The sequence below is a fragment of the Ambystoma mexicanum genome, chromosome 6p, assembly GCF_040938575.1.
Source record: "Ambystoma mexicanum isolate Mex_15411 chromosome 6p, UKY_AmexF1_1, whole genome shotgun sequence".
Lineage (NCBI taxonomy): Eukaryota > Metazoa > Chordata > Amphibia > Caudata > Ambystomatidae > Ambystoma > Ambystoma mexicanum.
The window spans coordinates 344,732,035-344,753,944 of record NC_090935.1 but is presented as its reverse complement, the minus strand read 5'-3'; the positions used below and the strand labels follow the sequence as shown (position 1 = coordinate 344,753,944).

At 43.2% G+C, this 21,910-nt stretch overlaps 1 protein-coding gene across 1 annotated transcript in view; it reads left to right on the top strand.

Annotated features, from left to right (window-relative positions):
* Positions 1-21,910, top strand: part of BRIX1 (biogenesis of ribosomes BRX1) — a 129,084-nt gene that overhangs the window by 11,189 nt on the left and 95,985 nt on the right. The window contains exons 2-3 of the mRNA XM_069627106.1: positions 16,018-16,129; positions 17,584-17,627. Of these exons, the coding sequence (XP_069483207.1) occupies positions 16,018-16,129; positions 17,584-17,627 (156 nt within the window). The remainder of the gene's footprint in view (positions 1-16,017; positions 16,130-17,583; positions 17,628-21,910) is intronic.

Sequence of the window (21,910 nt, the reverse complement as noted above, 5' to 3'; positions counted from 1 at the left end):
TTATGTTGCCCCTAATCGCTGGTACCGCGTACGGGCATATTGGACCTTGTCTGTCGTCCCAAAAGACGGTTAAGTAGATCCAGTGATTGACATGTAGCTGCAGCTGGCGGTTGAAGAATCCATCTGTCGGGGTCTGGAATAGATGACAATCGCAGAATGGCACGATGTACCTGTTTGCAAAACATAAAAATAGAAATGTGTCTCAGTAGCCGATCTTTATTACAATTAATAATTTTCTTTATTAGCGCAGAGGTGACACAATGTGAACCGAGAGAATACAACGTGGAATATCAAAGTACTCCGCTATTTGCTTCCGAAGATAGTACAATGGAGTATGTTGAGCTCTAAACGTAATGCGTAAACTGGGGCAACAATTCGAGGTGCACAATGTAATGATTTATTAGCGTAGAACCAGGGAGAAACGAGTGGTGGTCTACATGCGTCTCGATGCTGGCCTGCCCATGTGCCCGGTAGATAGCTCCGCACACAAAGGTTCTACTAGCACTTCATTGCAATATGCCGCACAGAACAAACAAGTACAATGTGACCCAGCAATAACGGTCAGCTATTCGTATTTCGACTAGTTCTGGTATAAAATCGTCCAACGAGAAACTTACATTATATTCAGCATTTCCATTCTCTTGGCATAATGCAGATCGTAATGCAGACTCCTCCGTTCGTGTCAACGAATTTTCATAAACTGAACTTATATGGTCCAGTTTAGGAATGGGCAACCTTATCATACGTCATTACACACCCCCCCTTCAATTCAATCCCTTTCGGAATGGTCCCTGCCTCTGAAGGTAAAAAAACAATAGAACCTTATACTGTGTGCGGGAGGCGTGGGCCTCCCAACTCCGAGGCAAAAATTCAAAGCTGTTGACCTTCACTCACAATGAACATACTTTCTTACTTCGCAACATCCAATGCCCACGCATCCATGAGAACATGAATTTTGATGCACGGGATGAAAACATTGGGGGCTGTCACTGCTCATTGTTCGTGGTGCTGCTGAGGTGTAGGGGAAACTTGCCAATGACAGAATGCCCCCTACTCCTAAATTATAGTTGATGTAACACAAAAACAGAGTCGAAATGTGTCTAGTAATAGGCCTACCCCATGGCATCTACTTCTTGTGTGCCTAGAATGTTTTGTAGCCTAGGTCTAATCCCTTTTGTGACAGGAGCAGATATTCAGCTGTGTGGGGAACTATAGATTCTTACACACTGTTATCCATTGGTCATTTACACAAAAATGAAGGTCCCACAGTAGCTCGACTAAACTGTGAAATGTGAAAGCAATAGTAATAATTGTAATATTTTAAAAAAAAAAAAAAAAAATAAGAAAAGGACTAAGAGGATAGATTTCAAAAGACAAATTGCATACTTTATTTGTACAGTTTATAAAAACATATTTGGCAAAAATAAAAACAGATGGTAATCATTTGTACCGGGATTTGAACAATTGAACGAGCTCTGCTTTGGGTGGACATGGCACGCTGGCAATGTTTTGTGGCAATGTACTTGTGCTCTGAACAGATTTGTGCGCAATTCCATGAGTATGCAGCTCTACGACATTAACAATAAGATCTTTCACAAAATCTAATTCCTTTTTCTCATATACTGGTTTGACCACCTATTTTTTGCTTCTTTTCGTAAAGGCCATAGTGTAGCGAAGCATCCCTAAGTTTCCTGCAGTCCTAGATTGTTCCCGGCCTACATTCTCGTTATGAGCTAATACCGCTAGTAAAGTCCTAGATTTCATCCCTTGGATGCTGAAATGCAATCTCTTTGACCTGTACTTTAGGCACATATTGTGGAACACCTTCAAATCTCCTGTGTGACAGAATTCTGTGAGTCCCTTCAGATCTCTTGATGGAGTTTTATCAAACACAATCTTCTCAAGGGCTTTGTGTGGAGGTGAAGATGGGAACAACCACTTCTTCTTCCGTGCCTGCTCTGGGGACAAAGGGCCATGTTCACATTGGTGGTGAATGTTGGAACAGTGGTGCATTAGTGACCGCCATTTTTCCAGTAGAATTTCCACAGACCATCACGTGTTTTGGAGCTCCACCAAAGATGGTTGCTGAAAGACTGGGACCATTGTGAAATACTTTCAAAACCTTTTTTTTTTTTCCGTGCCGCCGAGATTTTTTTGGTTGATTTGGCAACATGCCATACATCAAATTGATTAATATTTGGATACTGCTCTCTTTGTCTTCGCTATTGAAACGTGTCTGTCCGTGGCTGAGGTCGATTGTAGATCTTCCAGTGATTTCAAAAAACCAAGTTTCTCCATGGCCGCTAAGGATTTACATTGGGACACCTGCACGACCACTGAACTCACAATTTTCTTACTTTCCATGTCCTGAAAATGGTAGGTGCAGTACTTAGCAGAGAATCCGGGGCTGTCACACTGTCCATCGCCGGCTAGCCTGAACCGTTTGTCAGAGAATGTACGTTGAATAGCCAATTGTTCAATTCTCCAAGCTTCACTAATGGCAGGGAATAGATAGTCACGCTGGTATTTGTAGTATTGCATTTTAGAAATCAAATGGAGTCCCACGAACTGAAAGAAACTGGATAACTTTGTGAAACTAGGGCCACTGAAAAGTAAAGCTGCTGCACACAGTAGATTGCCAGCTGGCAGTTTCCCCAGCATCGGTTGAGTGGACCATGAAAATGTTTTATGGAACCTTTCACAGGAGGCATGTATTTTGAGGTTACTGCCTTGTGTTAGACGAGTCACGCTCACCAATGGCTTCCCACATACTACCCCTCCCACTGAATGCACACATTTCAGCATCTTTATAATCTCCATCAAGCTGCTGTCGAATGCTATGTATTTGGCCTCCTTTTTTTTTTTGACTGTCATCCGGCAACACTGTTTCGGAATGAACCATTGTGGACATATCAGCCAAACTGACATACTATAGTCGATATCTTTGTCTGGTTCGTCAGTCAATAGTGTTGATGCTTCAGTCTGTCATTTCAAAATCTGTTACTTGACCATGGATAGGAGAAAATATCAGTGTGGACTTTTTTGGGGGGCATTTTTTTGGCGGGTGTCCATTGTGTCAAGTGCTCATCGAGTGATGTAAAACTATCTTCTATAAATTCACTTTCACCTTCATTTGGTGGAGCAGGCGCATTTTAGCAATGGTCCAAAAACACTTTGCTGGATTCGCCGTCATATTAAATTCATTTTCTGGCCATTGGACATAGGCATCTCGTGTGAACACGCCGTGCCTCAATTAATAGTTCCTCCCTGGTGAAAACAGTTTGGCAAGCAGCATCTGTCATTTGTATCGCTGTCTGTGTCTGCATAGTCCGTACTCCATCGGGCAACTACAGGACAGATAGGAAAAGGGTTGTTCAGTGTAAATCCAACATAGAGTATTGTACAATTTACATAAAAAAAGCATATAACGAAGGGCTCAGCACAAAACATTTGCCAAACATATACAGTGTTTATAACTAACCTTATTTTTATATTTCTTTTCTTTGAAACCTTCTTTACTCTAACATCACCATCAGCAAGCTAGCCCACAGACTCAGCTCCACGTGCCTCCCGTTCAATATACGGATCTTGTATACATCCCTACAAAAAATAGTATCCATTTAAAATAAGTCATTTGCATTACACATATAATTAGACCGATTTTCTTTCATTAGATGGTACTGTCAGTACGCATACCTCTGGCTCCGGATCAACTGCAAGGTCTGGTTCCGGAACAACTACAAGGGTTGATGTAATTGTAGAGGACGCGCCAGCATCTCCCTGAAACGCAGTACTTGCATTAGTAAGGACGATAATATTGGAAACTGGACACACAATTTGGAAAGACGACAAAGGTACATATCAATAGTAAAGTATGAATGAAACATTGTGTAAAACAATTACACGATATGTAAATATGATCACATTATCCAGAATTGCGTGCATAAAACCAGTCTGGAACAGAATAGCTAGGTAAGATTACTTGATATGCGCTCAAAGTGGATGATGACTCCAGGCAAGACATGGATGTTGAATCTTGTTGCTTCATATTCGGTGGATAGTCATGGAGTTGTAAAGGGAGAGTATTATTCGATTTAGAAATTCCAACATTAAAAAGTGGCATGTAAGGAGACTGAATACGAGAACATTATGCTCATGTAAATGCATAATATAATTTTCTATGTGGGTTCTCAAAAACAAGGACTGATGTTTAGCAAAATAGTCATTATTTAAAAAGCTATTCAATCACAAGTATTATAAGTTCCATTTACACCGAAAATGCAAGCGTAAAGCTAAATCCGGAAGTGTGACTCACCTGTGGCGGTATTTTCAGGAATAAAGTCGGAATAGCATTTGGGAGCTATTTCCAAGTTGTTCTGAGTTGATTCCTCTTTATGTACAAGGATGTGTCGTACATATCCGGGTTGAAGTGCAGACTGCAGATGCGTTATCGATGACCCCTCTTGTCCTCCAAGACTTGTTTGACTCTAATTTCAAGCTCTTCCCCTGTGGATATCCGCAATATCTGACCCATTCTCTTATTCGGTCAACAGTCTTGGGGAATACATGCATTGTAATGCCTTCGGATTTGTCATGGTTCTTCGAAGGGCAAACGAAAATAGAACATGCAGGCTTTGTTGTAAATTCTGCAAAATAAAGGTCAGCATTATTAGAACATTATTTTGCATAGAAATGTGAGAAAGAATGAATTGGACCATACATTGTTCATTGCACGCTTTCTTTTGGGCACCACAGCAAAACCAGTGCAGCGTATAAATGTATAGGATACGATTCATTGATGTGTTGAAAATCAGAACATGTTACTCGTCCCTTGAATGTTCTATCATGCACGAAAAGGAAACCTGCTTATACTATAGACACGCTACGCAAAGGATGCAATACAATGCCAATTGACACTGATAAAAATTGATATATTGATAACATAACAAAAAAACTCGAGTCAATAGCAATGAGGCAAATTAACAAAGCATTGCTGAGTACGTTACTTCGAAATAGATATAAATTTACAAATGAAGGAGATGATTAGGATGCATGCCCTTACCTTGACCAACAAACAGTTGGATTCAGCAAGCAGAGTAATTGGTGGCAGGAGAACAGGGAGATGTTCGCAGGTAGCACACTGATGAGTTCACTCGAAGCGTCAGAGTAGCACTTTCACGAATTGACTTGCAGTGCTCAAAGATGTTCTCATGGTAAATATCAAGTGGTTTATAAAGAATAACAAAAAGGGGTGTGTTTGTGAATGAATGACGTGTATATGTCGTGGTATTATGTGTATTGCAGGGGAGCGGCCTGCTTCAAAGGGAGCCTGCCTGGAGACACTGGGTCTGAGGAGGCCATGTGAACAATGGCCCCTGGGCGTAAGATACCTTTTGAAGTGTACATGGTGTTTGGCACTTAGCTGTTCGCGCCCCTGACAGCACCCCTTGGCAGCGCACATCCACTGGTGCGAACTGCCTTTGATAGTGGAGGGGGGATGGATGGGCCTGGGGTGTGCAGACAAGGCACCGGAACACTGCTGAATGGAAATGCACTTGATTCACTTAAAAATTGAAACGACCATTGATAAAAAATGTTGTGTTTTATTTGGTTTCTTATTTTGATGGCACAAAAATACTACACATTGTAAAGGTCTGGTTGCAGCTCGGCGAGGGGAAAATCCCCTGTACTGACCGCTGTCACTGGGTAAAGTTTGTCTAATGGCACCAACGACACAGGCAGGTATTACTCGTCGAACGCGGTGTCGAAGCCTCGCATGAAGCCACCATGTGTACGAACGATAGGCCACCAGCCGGTACCACCTGTGAAAGAGAAAGATACAAACTGTTTTTAAATGACCAAGATAAGTGTATTAAACCTAATTCTTGTATGCAATGGCATTTTTGCCAGGGCAAATGCTAACTAGACACTGCACAATATTGAACGACTTTTTATGCGACTATTACTAGAGAATTGCAAGACTAAACTGATATGACAATGATATATTGAAGTTACGGGAATATAGGGGACAACCATGAAATAGTAGTGGCCTAACTTACATCACAACCAGACTATACATACTTGGATTATGAGGGTGAACTGTTGCGCGAAGTTCGTGCATAAGCACCGTCAAAATCCTCAACACGGACCGTGGGGCAGGCTGCCGTGAAGTCTGGCAGCTCAGTAACACATTGCGGCTGTGGATCGCCTTGCAATATGTAACAGAAGCATCCAGAGTTTTCTCGGCAGCAGCAGTTCTCCTCCTCGGTTGGCATTAGCGCGCACCGATTGCAGGTACTCCAGGTGGAAACACCGTCCATGCAACTACGCCCAGGCTCTTCATCTGTTGAAACGTCCGCCCAACTGTCGTCCGAAGCCCCATCGTTTACGCAGCTTTCTCTTTCCTGTAATTTCTCCTCGGAATGCTCGGGCTTGTACAGGTAGGGCATTGTTGTTGCCATTGTGTGGTAAACAAATGAAAATAATTTATAGCTGTGTTACTGGTATCTGTTCACACGGGCTACAGGCAACGAAGGTAGCTGACCAGAGCACAGAAACGAGTCACAGAATACTATAAGAAATACAGTGAGAGGAATGGAAAAGAAAATCTGCTGTTGTGAAACGGACTGTTTATACTTAACGTGGAAAGAGGTTTCCATGGTGACACAGCATTATCTGAAGCGCAGAGAATTTTGACACGAGGTGCTTTGGCGTTGTGAAATGGGCGGTACGCGTCTAGTGATGTCAGGCTCAGGGGTGGGGGATATGATTGTGCCGCAAACGCAGGTCACCCAGGGCGTTGCGGCAAGTGGTAAAATTATCACAAGATGGCCACGCCCTGCTGCCTGATTTCAATTGTGTTCAAGAGACGAAAACTACGGTAAGGTGCATAGGAAATGTTTGTACGATCGATAGACTTATGGTTAAAAACACATGGCCGAACCATAGGGATAATATGTTCTGACCGAACCATTCCTTTAAGGACCTGCCGTATGCAGAGCCTTTAAAGCAAAGCTCACCACCTCTTGAGACTTAGCCTAGAGCACTCACCTTGCTACCTTGAACTGGTTTGGCTACAGCTCCCAGAGTTGTCCCTGTCACAATATAGGTTGGCCTTCTATACGTCTGTCCACCAGGCCAGAGTATAGATATTCAGTCTGAACAGTTTGTTGTTTGCACAATTTTTGCTTCATAAGGTGTAATGTCCCATCACTTTTCCTAACGGCCAGCCGACGCATTTCGAACCTGGTATGCTCCATTCTCAAGGCATCATGGGTAAAGTTATCCTGTTACCAACAGTTTCCCATTAATGTCTTTATAAATCTGTTTCCAAACCATTATCAATTAAAGTTAAATAAAACCAAATGACAAAGTTAATGCGGCATACATCGTTTAGCATTAAATTAAATAACAGCGTAGAAATTGATATTTTTAATACCAAGTTCAACAAACATTTAATTACAATTAAGTTTCATTGTATACTCTTCTTTCTTCAATGTGCATCATTCTATTAATAACTTTTGAAACGTTCAATTTTTTTTCATAACATACGCTTTCAAACATTCTCTTGCCAGCTTCACGGTCAAATTAATTTCATTCAACCATTGTAAACTGTCGTCCGTACAAGTTCCCTAAATCCTATTTACAAGCTGCACAGCTCCCTTTTGTTAGGCATAAGTATTACAACCAAACCGATTTCCCTACTAAACAGAAAATATTTGTTTTATAGCTATCGGCACTAAACTGCGCTATTGGATCCAAATTGAAAAGTAGTAGCGTTTTTCAATTTCTGCCCCATTGTTGACTGCTTTGGGGGCAATCGCGTAGGTTGCACTTATGGCTGTTGCAGGCAATACAATTTCAAGTTGATTTTCTGCTACTATTTGAAGACTGTTCAGTAGTTTGCAAATATGCCCAAAATGTCCTTCAACAGAGATTTGTGGATTGGTCTTCCTGAGCCTTACTTGGGGTCTAGGAAAATCTCTGACACAGGTTTCTCATGCATCTGGTCCAAGAACATCTGAGCTATCTATGGTTGCAAGTTTCTGGATCATGGGATTAGAAAATATTTGTGGGTGGATAATGTCCCCCTGCTGCGATGGGTATAGAAACGCAACCTGCTATGTGAAGATCCATTCCACAATTCATCTTTCAAAGCTACAGTGATAATGGCACTGGTAGGTTGGTGAGAGCCAGCTCCACATTAGTGAGTTGAGGGCATGTGTTTGGGCCTGCAAAGCTTTCTACTGCTCCTCCGAGGTCAGATTAATATGTCCTCATGGTCACCACCACTGATGTTCTACATCATGAAACAAGGCAGAACCCATTCTGCAACTGTGTTCCTGGAGGGGGCTAACTTCTGGATCCATACAAATGAATGCACCGACCTGGGCCAGAAAACCATGCTTCCGTACATCAGAGACTTGATATTAAGTCGTGGGATAAAGCACAGGTGTACCATGACAACCCGATATCGCTCTACCTGAAGGCATGGCTCCTGTGCTTCGACTTCTTCTTCACTCTGCTAGAGCTCGCTCAAAAGCAACCTACAGACGGACCAAGTGGAGGAGTTGCTGCATCAGGTGCTCAAATGATATTCAGCAGCACTTCCTGGATCTCCTGCACCACATCCTATCCTAAGTCATTGGTCTACTTGGGTCAGACACTGCTCGCCCTTTTTATTTGCGGACTGTACAGTGGCACACTTTTCTAATGGTTCACAAGATCACACCCTCCTGGGAGCAGGATGCTGTTCTCCCAAAGGTCATGGGGCATTGATGCAGTATGGGACATGAAGTACATTACCTGGAAGATGGCATTGCTAGTGGCCATCGCTTTGGTTAGGAGAGCTACAAGCCTTTGCAGCTGAAGAGCTGGATCCCTGCTTCTTCAGAGATTTGGTCCTGTTATATACCAATCCGAAGTTTCTGTGAGTCTCCTGAGATTTTAACCTGATAGTCTGCATTGCCAACCTTCCTCAGCAATGCATCCTCTCCAGCATAGAGCGCTGTTCACTCGCTGGCTGTCAAGCTAACCCTAACCTACTATATTAAAATGGGGATTTCGGCGAGACAAACCAGCTCTGTGTCCTATGGGCCATGTTTGGAAACATTTTCATTTTCTGTGCTAATTCCCTTTAATCACGGAGACCCCCAGCCCTTTGCTGGAATCTGGGACCTTTTTGATTTTGACCTCCTGAGTGAGTGGGCCTTTTTGTCACTCATTCATTCCTTTTTCCTCAAACTAAGATTTTATGTTCGTTATGTTTTAATGGAGTCTTGTAAACTCATAGGCATCTGCTTTTCATATAGTGACACACAGCACCCTTTGTGCAGTGCCACTGAGGAGTCCCCTGGACTCCTCTAAATGGTTAAATATATTTTCTTGTGTGAACTACAGTTCCCAAGAATAGTAGGACAACTTTTCTCTTACTTTTTTTCTTTTGTGGGACCAGCACACACCACCTTATGTGGAGTGCTGGGTGGTTACATAGTAACTCCTTATCCCACTAATCATGTAACGTTTTGTTACACTAACCAACTTGAATGGCTGGGGCAGTGGTATTTTGTGCAATGTATCTGCAGGCTGATTTCTCAGCTGCAGTGTAGCACCTATAGGTGACTATTTTACCACCATACCACCACAATGGCCCCTGTCCTTTTTTTTTTTCTTTTCTTTTTTTTCCCATTTCTCGTTGGTTATTTCCTTCTGGGCTTTTACTCTGTCCTTTAGTTCAGGTTTGAGTCCATTGTGTGTTTTACCTTTTATGGGCTTCAGCCCTGAAGTCCGCCCAGACTCAAGTATGCCTGAGAAGGCAGGAAGTAAGGGAAGAGCCCGAAACTTCACTGGCCTTTGTTTCTAACCAGTTCCAACTTGGTGGGTGACTGTCCTATAGGACGCCCCTTCCACTGTGTGATTGATAGCTTAGTGCTGTGAATGAATGGGATTTTGCATATAAGGGAAGGGTTTTGGGACTACACGCAGAGTCGACCACTGTAACTGTAACATCGAATCTGAAGAAGCTGCAGAGAGAAGCCAGCAGCACCTTCCAGGACCGCGAAAAAGTACAGATGAAGCCTTGCAGCTGTGCTGACCCAGTTTTCCTATCGGGCAGGGAAGCTCCACCAAGCACTACTTCCTCCCTTAGGCTGGTGGGACCATCTAGCCTCAAGACCTTCTTCATTGTGAGCCAACCACAGAGTCTCTGTGACTTTCCTGGGCTGCAATTTCCCAATACCCGGGTTACTTGGACCATCGAGTGCAGTGTCTTCCGAGGGACGAATCATGCTGGAACTTCTCAGGCATCGGCACGAGTTTACAGAAGCAGGAAATCTTCATCCAGAGTCCCCTCAACAGAGTTCAGGACAGAGGAACCGAGGACATTCCAACCTGGGATATTCATTCTTCTTCGCCACTGAGAAAAAGGCGCCAAAACAACAAAGAGCCTTTGAAACAAGTGGAATCGGTTGCTGCAGAGTCCCTGTCGAGAGTGCTGCAGCAGAAGCCCACCAGACGTCCTTCATTTCATTTCGTCACCACGACCAAGATCCAGGAACAAGGGTCTGCATCGCTGAATCAAGAAGGAAGTCGGATGGAACATCTGCTTCAATACTAAGGTACTGTGAGACTTTTGGTTTAACCGTCCCTAGCCAAATCTAGCACATCCTAGCTTAGTGGGGGCGGGAGGGTGGGGCGGGTGCCTTTCTATCTTTTTGTATTACTGCAATTCACCTGCGCAGGCCTAACAGCTTGTGCACATCAGGTAGGCTCACTTGAGCGCCTGGATTTTTCTTCAATTAACTACTAACTGTTCAGCTAATTTTTTCTAAGAAGATTGTATTAGAACTGTCCTATTGTACCTGGCTGTCCTAGCTCCCTAAAGGCATCCCTACTGGCTTTGGCAGTGCTCGTTCCCTTACAGGTTTTAGTTATTGTACACTATTACAGACTGCATACATGCCTCTTGGAGAAAAGACTATTGTTAAAGTACTACAGTGTTCTTCCCTCCAAACTCAATATTGTATGGTTAACCTTAAGTTCTACTACTGACCTTAACTGATGCCACTCTGTGTGCTGGAAAATTTTTTAATGCAGAAAGAATTTACTTTCCTGCATTATTGCTACTTGAATAACTTCTGAAATTCTACTTGCAGCAACTATTAGTTGCTGCATAACCTAGTGTGATTCGTTTGCTTTGCGTATATATAAATTATGTTAATATGACTTGTAAGGGTGCAAGTGTTTACTTGAATACCTGTCATTACTGATTTCTTTGTACTGCTCTACAGCTCACAGTACCCCTTCTAAGATGAGCCTGGTTGCTCAGCCACTCTACCGACTTGTGTAGTACAGGCCTATGTTAAAATTTGGGTCACTAATAACCATCAGATAAGTCATGTAAAGTCCCACACCAGTTGGACTCTACAAAATCTTACCTAACAGTCCAGTCAACAGAGAATCTACCATCAAGGCCCAGCGAGAGGGATCTCGACCACTGTCACATTCTCTTACAAGCAAGAATGCCAATAGGCCCATGGACTCCAGGGATCCTGATAGATGGTCGCAGGCTGGGTAAATCGAATCCTCTTTTCATGGGTGTCCGTTTACTTGCTGCAACCATCCATCGTGGTCTTTCACTGTCCCCTCCCACACCCATCCTCTTGGGGCTCACCTTCCCTGCTTCGTTCTGTGAGGGGAGCAGCTCGACAAAGGCATTCTATTGGTGGAAGGAAACACGATGAATATGGGTATTTCCAGCATAAGAACACTCCATTAGGATTATGACTAAAACTGTGACATTGATGGCTTACCACCCCGCTGCTATGATGGCAGAAGACATGCAGATACACCTCTGCTGATGGTTCCATTCCCACGATCTTACCTATTTAAAGGCATTCCAGCCTGCCACACAAACCTCGTCTACGCTCCAATTCTTGTAAGCTGTCCTCTTCCCATGCTACCCCGTCTAACCAACCCTCGCTGCCAATAGACTCACAATGTGCTTCAAAATCTCAGCAGACTGCCCTCTTATCCCTCCCTTCTAATTGTATCTAATCTGCACCCCATCATATCCCCACTACTTCAATCCTTGGACCCCGCCCCCCCCACCCTCAACCTCACCTACTGAGCAAGCTGCCTGCCACCATCCGGGCAGCTGCCAGTTATTGCGCTCCTGTGGACTTCTTTTTGCTGCAAATAATGAAATACCTTTGTCTTTTTTTTTTTTTTTTTTTTTTTTACTGCTTTCTTTCCTCTGCCCTCTCCACCATCTCTTGCAACTGGGATTTTCCATCCTACTATGAAGTTATGGCATTTATAATGCCCCTGTACACAAGTGTTTTTAGGTGCGACAAGACAAGGGGGTGGGCGGACTTAAAGAGGACGAAACTATCTTAGTAGGCCCTGTGTTATTCAGATCGCGCAAGTGCGGGGAAGGGGTGGGGGCGGGGCACAAGTGCCAGGTGAGGTGGGGGTAAGAAGGGCAGGTAACAGTGCAGCCAGAGTGTGGCTTAATTCAACTGACTTCCAGTTTTGCCGACCCCAAACACTTCAGACTGTTGTCTCGTGTCTTCCTGACTACTCTGAAAGCTTGGAAAGTGTCCTGTTTAAACAAATTGGAATCAGGATTTAGCACATTGCCCTATGGTGAGTCAGAGGGGCTCACCACCCTTTTTATGGTAGCTTCCTTGGGAAACTGGAATGGGCCCCAGCAGGTGGAGGAAATGGGATCCCTTTTAGATGTGGTGAACCTTTTGGCCTATAAAAGCTTGCAGGCATAGAACATGCCCGGAAAGACCTCTGTGGATGCAAATGACCTGCAGATTCTAATGGGAGACCCGCTAGTGAACGGTGCTGCTTATCCACTGGAGTGTTTGGATGGTGTTCTAACAGATCTGCGATACAGTTGGATGCGGAGGACTTAACCACACGCTCCGTGCATCCCCCCACTGCGGTAGAGCAGCACAGAACTGTGTATGTGCGAAAGAGGGAATCCAAAGTGTTCCTACGATTTGCATTTAAAACTGCAAGGCTAGTGCTTAATGTGATGATTATTTCCCACATAGCTAGTACAAATGGAGATCTAACAAAGCACTTAACCTAAGTAGAAGGTGGCAAATTGTAGATGCAGAAACGGTTTGCCAAAGGGGATCTCGATATCAGAAAAGACACTGCAGCCCTATGAGCGTAGAAGGGACTGGGCAAAATCATAGAGTTAATTGGACCTGGAGGAAGCAGACTTATTTGTTGGTGCTCCATTCAACAAAAGGCTGGAGGGAGAAAGCTGGGAGACTGTACAAGTCTGTAGAGGATGGCTCGAGCGATCCGCGCCCAGCAATGCTTGTTGGTAGGTATCGTTGGAAGGGGGAGGGCCTCCCCTTTGCAACAATGCCTCCCTCGGTCAAAACGGCATAGAAATGCCAGAAATCGAGGGCCGAATCTACCTTCTCCGTCACTCGTGAGTGAAATTACTTTGTGTCACGTTAGTGTGCATTACACACGCTCACTTGAAACCGAAGGAATTCCAACCCCTGGGACGTGAGGAGGAACCTCCTCCTCACATAGCCCGGGGGTTGGCTTTTCAGTTTCTGCAATCGCTGACGAGATAGCTAGTCCTTGGCACTTGATATCATAGTTTGCTTATATATCGCCTATACGCAATGTGTTTCAAAGCGCTTCAAGGCAAGTGAAGGAACAAGGGAAAATACAATGACTTTCTTACAGGGCAGTAAGGATGTGAAATTAACTATCATACTCGGCCTGATGACATTTCAGATAGCACTTGGACATAAATAAGGAAGGGAGGTGGAGAGTGGGAAGGAAATGGAAACAGACAGGCGACTACCGTACTAGGCCTGATGACATTTCGGGTAGAGCCGGAGAAAAACAAAAGGTGAGAGAGACAGGTGGAGAAAAGGTGGGGAGGAACAAAACAAGCGACTATCGTACTAGGCCGTGACGACATTTCAGATTGTGCTGGAGTGGGGGCAGTGGGGGGCAAGTAAAGGGAGGAGGGAGGAGACAGGCAAGGTTGCTATCATACTTAGTCCAGGGACAATTTTGATAGAGTAAGTGCATAGAAGTAAGGGGAGGAGGAGAGGAGGGGGGGAGAGAACAGAGAATAATCAGTCAAAAAGAGTGGCGAAGCAAGAGGGGAGAGCGAATACAATTGCAGAAGTCAGTAGTAACACATAATGTTGCAAGCCAGGATACAAGATGAAGATGGGAACAGCACTCTCAGCGCTTATCACTTAAGGTGATAAGCCCCGAGAGCATGGAACAAATCTGTTTTGTTGCAAATTGACTTATAAAGATTAGGTGGAGTATTTTTTATGTTGGCCATAGCGTTTGGACCTTACATTGTAGACTAGGGCATCCCTCAAGGGGCGAGTACTTGCTACAGTAGGTTGTGGACTTTGTTTTATCACAAGTGGAATTTTGGGAGCACTAAGGAATCCCCTTTTAGTTCATCCATGCTGACACATTCTTATACTCTGTAGTTGTAGTTTTCCCCAGTCCCTTTAGGCATTTGTTTTCTGCCTTGATACCAAATAAAAGATGCTGTTTGAACGGATACAAGTGTAAATTGTATAATTGCCTTAAACTGCACAGCCCCCCACACAACAACACTAAAGCACATCTGGACTTCCTCTTGCAAATCTTCTTTACTCTTGATCGAATAATTCCCCACCATTTTGATACTTTAGATCACTCCCCTCTCCAGGAATTTAAATTGGCTGTCACACTTCTGTCTGGAAGTGACTAACATCCTTGCTGTCATTTGACGTCACCTAGACCCCCTAATTCCATTAGTGTGACTGTAAATATTGCATGTACCTGTCAGTAATGCTTAATAATTATGTTTTATCCCAATTCTATGTAACAAAGACGATGCTTCTTACCTGCTCCCTTTACCACATGAACATCTGCCACTCTAGAAAGGTCAGGGGGATCTAGACAGTCCATTCACCTGAATCCTGTGCATAATGTCCTTAGCTTCACAAAAGATGCGCACAGGGCTCAACAATTTCTGTGTGGTCATTTCCTTATTTAAGTTTGTGTTATGCTTTACCTTGGACCGTCGTTCACCCAATCTGGTAGTTAACTGTGACGACTCTACCGCAGTTACCATTAGGTGATTCAGCAAAAACCTGAGGGAATCTATGTTGCCTAGCTGTGGATTTGTGTGTCTTGGCCCTTGAACCCAGAGAGTCTGGTTTACAAAGCTTTTCCTAGATCTATATGTGGCTAAATGTATTTACTGGCGGAGGTTTTTATGTGATTTTTGTCGTAAACTATACACAGTTGCATAAATTATATGTAACTAACCAGGCAGCAAAAGTTAGCATTTCCGTGGCAGTGCACTTGTGTGAGTGTATGACAATGGGAATGGGAAGAGGTGGACGCCTCCACAACAATGTAACTTGATTGAATATTGTGAATATTTGTAATCTTGGCAACCTACTAGACCTACTCCTGGATGTTCGAAGTGGTAGTGCTGAATTAGTGGAGTGAAGTATGCATTTAAATGTGTGGTATTTGTGAAGTGAGGAGAGGGATTTGTGGCAGGGAAATATTTTGGTGCAAGAGAGCATGATTTTTCTGACCTGAAGTAAACTCACTCAGACCACCATTGTTAATTGGACCTAGATTGAAACGAATTTCTAATAGTATATTTTTGGCAATGTTACTGTGGTATCATACTTGCATTGGGTCATTTTAAAATGTCCCCTACTAAATTGTAAGTTGCACATGTGAGCAATATTACAAACTCTACAATGTTTAACAAAGGTTATTTTTGACGTGGGTGATCTTTAAAAAAAAAAAAGAAAAAAAAAAGTAAACCTACCTTTTTTGTGAGGGTTTTTTTTCTCAGTCGAGTGAGACTGCAATTTCATTGGTTGCATTGATTTTTAGTGCAACAACTGACTTTCAGAGTGCCTCGATTGATTTGCTCTTGACATGTCTGTCTAGTATTCGGGGAGAATAACATTTTTGTGCGTGTTACTTTATTTTCAGGGAAAATGGAAAAACAAGGAACGTGTGCTTATCTTTTCTTCCAGAGGAATCAATTTTCGGACGAGACATTTAATGCAGGATTTGAGGATGCTAATGCCACATTCTAAAGCAGGTAAAGGGGCTGGCTGTAAACGAACGAATGTTTATGCTTCTAACTTCCTCAATAGATAGATTTTGAAATCCCAAACATTGTTATACAATTCTGTCTAGTGGTTTGTTTTAAATGCCTCAAGAACTCATCAATTCAAACTGTACTCGCTGGAACACGATTTCAGGTACATATCGTACCGAGGCAGCCCACCAAATTTTTTATTCGTATTTATTTTATATAACTTCAGAGTATGTTTGTACAAGACTGATGGGGCCCAAATCCTAGTGCTCAGTCGCACTTTTTCGATGGCACACAATGAAGTGTATTAAAAATATTTGTTCAGAGCTTGATCAGACTAATTGCAATATCTGCAAGATTCCTAAACTGATCTCTGAATCTTTTGCCACGTCTTTATTTTTGACAGTATGGAGTTTTATTTGACACATTTTTTGATCCCATTTCAATTTCAATTGTGATTGCACTTTTTACTTTCCCTCACCTGTCACAATGTCCATGGGTAACTGTTATTTTCTTTTGCTTTAAGGGTTTAGGACTTATACCTTTTTTAACTAGGGTCTGATGCCTGTTTTCTGATCCCTGCTCCATATGCCTCGAGTTAAACTAGACCCTTAACGCCAGGTCAAATAAATCGGTGAGGTGACGCCCTACATGGGCCTTTTGGGCTGAATTTTGAGGTATCCTTTTTCATAACTGCAGTGTAGAACAGGGTTGGGCATACCTTAATTTCTTATTGTCACTATTCCTTGCCTTTGAAGTAGGATGCAAGGAGGGTCTCGTCCTGTTACGCAATGGTGAACAAAAGCTACTTGGAGTAGTTCTTGGTTTACCGCTGCTCCAGTACCCCTTGGCTAGGATGTTGTCTAACCTTTGTCATTGTAATTATCTGTTTCTGGCCAGCCTCCCGCCTTCCCCCAGACTGCCGGGTGATGGGCTGATCTGAATTGACCCACTTCTTAGCTGCAAAATGCCACATTCATAGTATAGCCCCTAACAATCCTCCCTTAGTGGTATTTATCTGTGTTTTTTAATTCGCGCGCTAATCATGTTTCGCATTGTGTGATACCTTCTTGTGCTTGAGCAATATTTTTTTTTGTTGAATAAAATGTGAGTCGTTTCAGGATTTTCGTTTTTTAATGTAAGCCAAATTCTCCCACATGTGCCGTTTTCTTGTATGCACTAAAACAGCAACTTTTTACAAATACCCTGACCAAGGTTCACTTGACTGTGCCCTGACCCCAGAATTTGTTCAATGTTTATCAAGTGGCATTTACTTTCAATGACTAGAGCAAATGTGGCTATTGGTTAGTTTGGTTGTGTTTCAACACCCAGCTTTACACTTTTGCTGGCTCCAAGCGGGGCTTAAAATATTTGCTACTAAAATGGTATTCTAATTGCACAAAAATATATTTAATGTAACATACATTACTCATTATTGTACATTCTTTTCATTGCAGACACTAAAATGGACCGCAAGGACAAGCTGTTTGTGATCAATGAGGTGATTCTTAACATAATAATGTTGGCTGGGATAATTCCTCTAACTTGGTATAAAGGGAACTGGGGGCGGTGGGGAAGTTGGAGTCTAAGCAAAGGTGTTAAACCAGAGTGTTTTTTTTTTTTTTCTTTTGGGCTGGCCAGTTGACCCGATGAAGAAGCTAGGTCTTAGGTCATGTGTCTCGTATTTTCACTAGTGGTCAGTAAAATACCCAACATCATGTCTAGGACTAGTTGACTGTATTATTGATGCCATTGTTTGTGATGCTGATCAGCAGTGTGTGGGCACAATCCTTCGATGGTTATGGATTCCAAGCCATGTTAGGAATTTCGTCCATATCTGAGATCGTCAAATTTTGAAGCGATGTCCTAGTAATGAGAGTCCAGTAGGTGAGCAGTTCTCAGACGATAATCATACCCTCAATGATCTCAAGATTGCTGTACTCGGAGGTAATTTCAGGGCTGACAAAGCCAGAAAGACTATGAATTCAAATGCATGCACATTTTCTATAGACTGGCAGGGGGTTTGTACAGACATCTTGGTTTCATGAGTCACTATTCCAACTAACAGACTTTCACTTTTTCTTCATAGAGATACAGGCATCATAAAATCCAAACCTGACACTTTCCATAACATTTTCCAAAGCCATTCACAGACATTGAACCGGCACTGCATCAGCCCCACCAGCTTCTCTAAGGCAATTAATTGTTGCCAGACTCCCTCCAACCCAGCACCATCTGCCAAAAGCTTCCCAGAAACCTGTTGGGAGGGGAGAGGGGGGGGGGTCCCTGTCCCTAGTCAAACCCCACCCTTTCATCTTGATTGGGATGTAACACAATCCTGATATGTTTGACACAAAGTTACCACAATGGGCTCCATGGGTCACAGGTCTAATGTTAGGTAAGTATTTGTAAAATCCAACTGGTTTGTGACTTCACAAGACTTATCTCTTGGTATTAGGCAAACCCAACTCTTAATATAGGCCTTTACTACAAAAGTTGAGTGACTGAGCAGCCAGGCTTATCTTAGCAGGGGTAATGTGAGCTGTAGAGTAGCACAATGAAATCCGTAGTCGCGAGACACCAAGTAAACACTTACACACTTAAAGGCATGGTCTAGTAAAAACTTTTATTGTCCCTACGGGTCGGCCATGTTTTTTTAAGCCTAAGTGGCTCGATTTTAGAAAACTTTCCTATGGACCTTACTCGAGTTTTCGTCCATTAAACGCACGGGAAAACAAGCACCAGGGAGCCGCCGTTTTCTGATAATCCTATCTTTTCCCCGATCGCCCTGGCTGACCTGCTTTTGCGGCACTAAATCAATTCCCCCGCCCCTGAGCCTGACATTATCAAATCATTCATATTCCCCGCCTCTCCCCGTGATGTTACTGTGCTGCGTAGGCAAACGCGCCCAGTCGTCTTCTGCGCGACTCCACACAGAACCCGGAAACCAACACAGATCAACTCACAACACAGCGCGCCACAATTCGGAATATGAAACTGTACTTTAAAATGAAACAGCAACACGGTACATTTGGTAATGTACATTTATTTGACATTAAATGTTTAGAGAATATTCAGCAATTGCCATATGAACTCCGGAAGCCATTTATTTTCTTTTATCTGTATCCGCAATAACTGTTCCGTCGCTGTTCCTTTATGGTACACAGGGTGTTCATTTTCGTAAAAAGAATCACTTTGGAAGCAGGGTGAACCGCAAGGCTGTTCCATCAACTAGGCACTAGTCCAGCCTAAAGGTTTGTTATGTTGCTTCTAGCCACTAGTACAGCGTAAGGGCATGTGGGCCCTTGGCGATCGTCCCATAATATGGTGATCGTGCTCCAGTTGTTGACACGAAGCTGCAGGTGTCTGCTGAAGAATCCATCTGCCGGTGTCTCAAACAGATGGCAGTGGCAGAATGGGAGCAAATACCTGTTATGAAAACAAAAAAATTATAATTAGTCTCGCTAGCCGAACTTCATTAATATTACTCATTTTATTTATTACGGCCGATCAGAAACTATTTGCTTGCAAGGATAGTTCAATGAAGTATGTTCGTCTCTAAAATCAATGCGAAAAGTAACGAGATAAATCGAGGCCAACACACAATGATAAACGACAGTCTACATGCGTGAGGAATGATATGATATATGATATGGCATTTGTAACGCGCCTATACTCAAGTGTTTCTAGGCGTGACGAGGCAGGTGGGGAACAAGGGCAGACAGACAACGATCCTACTAGGCCAGGTGTCTTTCTGATCGCACATGGGGAAGGGCTGTACATGGTTAGTTGAATACAAATTAAATAATAGGGCCAGCTGGTGGCAAGTGCAAGGTAAATGCCGGGAGAAGGGGCTGAAGGATACAGAGACAGTCCCGCAGTGCAGGGAAAAGTGGCTGGGCCAAGGACCGAGATCGGTGAGACCAGTGGACCTGCATGCCCATGTGCCCACTACGAACAGTTTTACTTGCTTTTCCTAGCTCTTCATTCATTCATTTATTCATGCATCCATTCATTAAATCTTCTTCATCCCGGTATAAAAGCGTGTAAAGATTTACTTGCGTTATATTTGAAATTTCCATTGTGTCTCTTCGTAATGCAGTCTGTAAAACAGACCGGGCTCTTGACAACGATTTTTCGTATACTGACCTAAAATGAAACTCGGTCTAGTTTCTGAATTTTCTGCCTTATCGTCTCTTACGTTATTGCGCACTCCCTTCAAATGTAGTTCTTTCGGCATGGTCACTGTCTCAAGGTCAAAAAACTATAGACCCTTATACTTCCAGTGCGACTTGTGGGCCTCATCTGGGCGCTGTCCTTCGCATTCTTTATTTGCAACATCACGTAGTATAGGCATCTGTGAGAACTTGGTTTAGAATCCGTCTATGTAGTGCGCCTCAATGTGCAAATGCGAACTGGCTTCTCTCCCAAATGCCACGGCCCGCTTGGCTGGCACGTTCTAAGTGCCCCAATTTTGTCCCCGTTGTCTTGCGAGCTTTGCAGCCCAAATTGAGACATTTAATTTTTGGCGGAAGGTCAGGGAAAATATAAAGTACCACAGGAGTTGAGTTAAAAGTGAGATTTATTGTTTGTTTGTTTTATTATTTGCAATACGCAAGCCTCCCCTCTGTTAATAGTGCGCAGCATTTACATTTACATGAGATGAGACATGAGAAAAATATATACATACACATATGTGAGGTGAATAGAGAGAATTCAAAGATGACAACCAGCTTGTTCGCCACCCATGATGGTGAAGGTAGGGGTTAGGTTTACAGGTACACTGTACAATAACATTTATTTACAAAAAGACAATCGTTTTGCAATTATTTAAACCGGGATTTGTACTTCACAATCAGCTGTGCTTCGGGTGGGCATGGCACAGTCGCAATGTTCGGTGGCAATGGATCACTGCTCTGCACAGAAACGTCCAAAATTCCATATCTGTGCTTCTCTAACACAGCAACAATAAGGCCTTTCACAAAGTCGAACTGCATTTCATCATAGACTGGTTTGGTCACCCATTGCTTACTTCGTTTTGAAAACACCTTAGTGTAGCGAGGCATCCTTACTTTACCCCTAGTCCTAGATTGTTCACGTCCGACATTGCTGTTATGGGCCAAGACCGCTAGTAGAGTGCGATGTTTCATGCCCCGAAAGCTAAAATGCAAGCGCTTTGGCCTGTACTTTAGGCACATATTGTGGAACACCTCCAAATCTCCTGTGTGACAGAATTCTGTCAGTCCTCTCAAATCTCTTGATAGAGTTTTGTCAAACAATCTTCTCAATGGGTGTGTCGGTGAAGATGGAATCAACCACTTCTTCTTCCGTTCCTCCTCTGGGGACAAAGGGCCATGTTCACATTGGTGGAAATGTTCATTTGCTGTCCAGCGGTGAACGTTGGTACAGTGGTGCATCAGTGACCGCCATTTTTCAAGTAGTATTTCCACTGACCCCTCAAGTTTTTGAGCTCCACCAAAGATGGTTGGTGATGGAATGTGACCACTGCAAAATACTTTCAAAACCTTTTTTTTTCCCTGCAGCTGAGATTTTCTTATTGATTGATTTAGCAAGATACCATACGTCAAATTGATGTTTAATATGTGGGAACTGCTCTCTTTGTCTTGGCAATTGAAACGTGTCTATCCGTGGCTATGAGGTCGATGTGCATTCCCCTTGATTGTAGATATTCCACTGATTTTATAAAACCTAGTTTCTCCATGGCCACTGAGGATGTACATTGTGTTACCTGCACGACCACCGAACTCACAATTTTCTTACTAT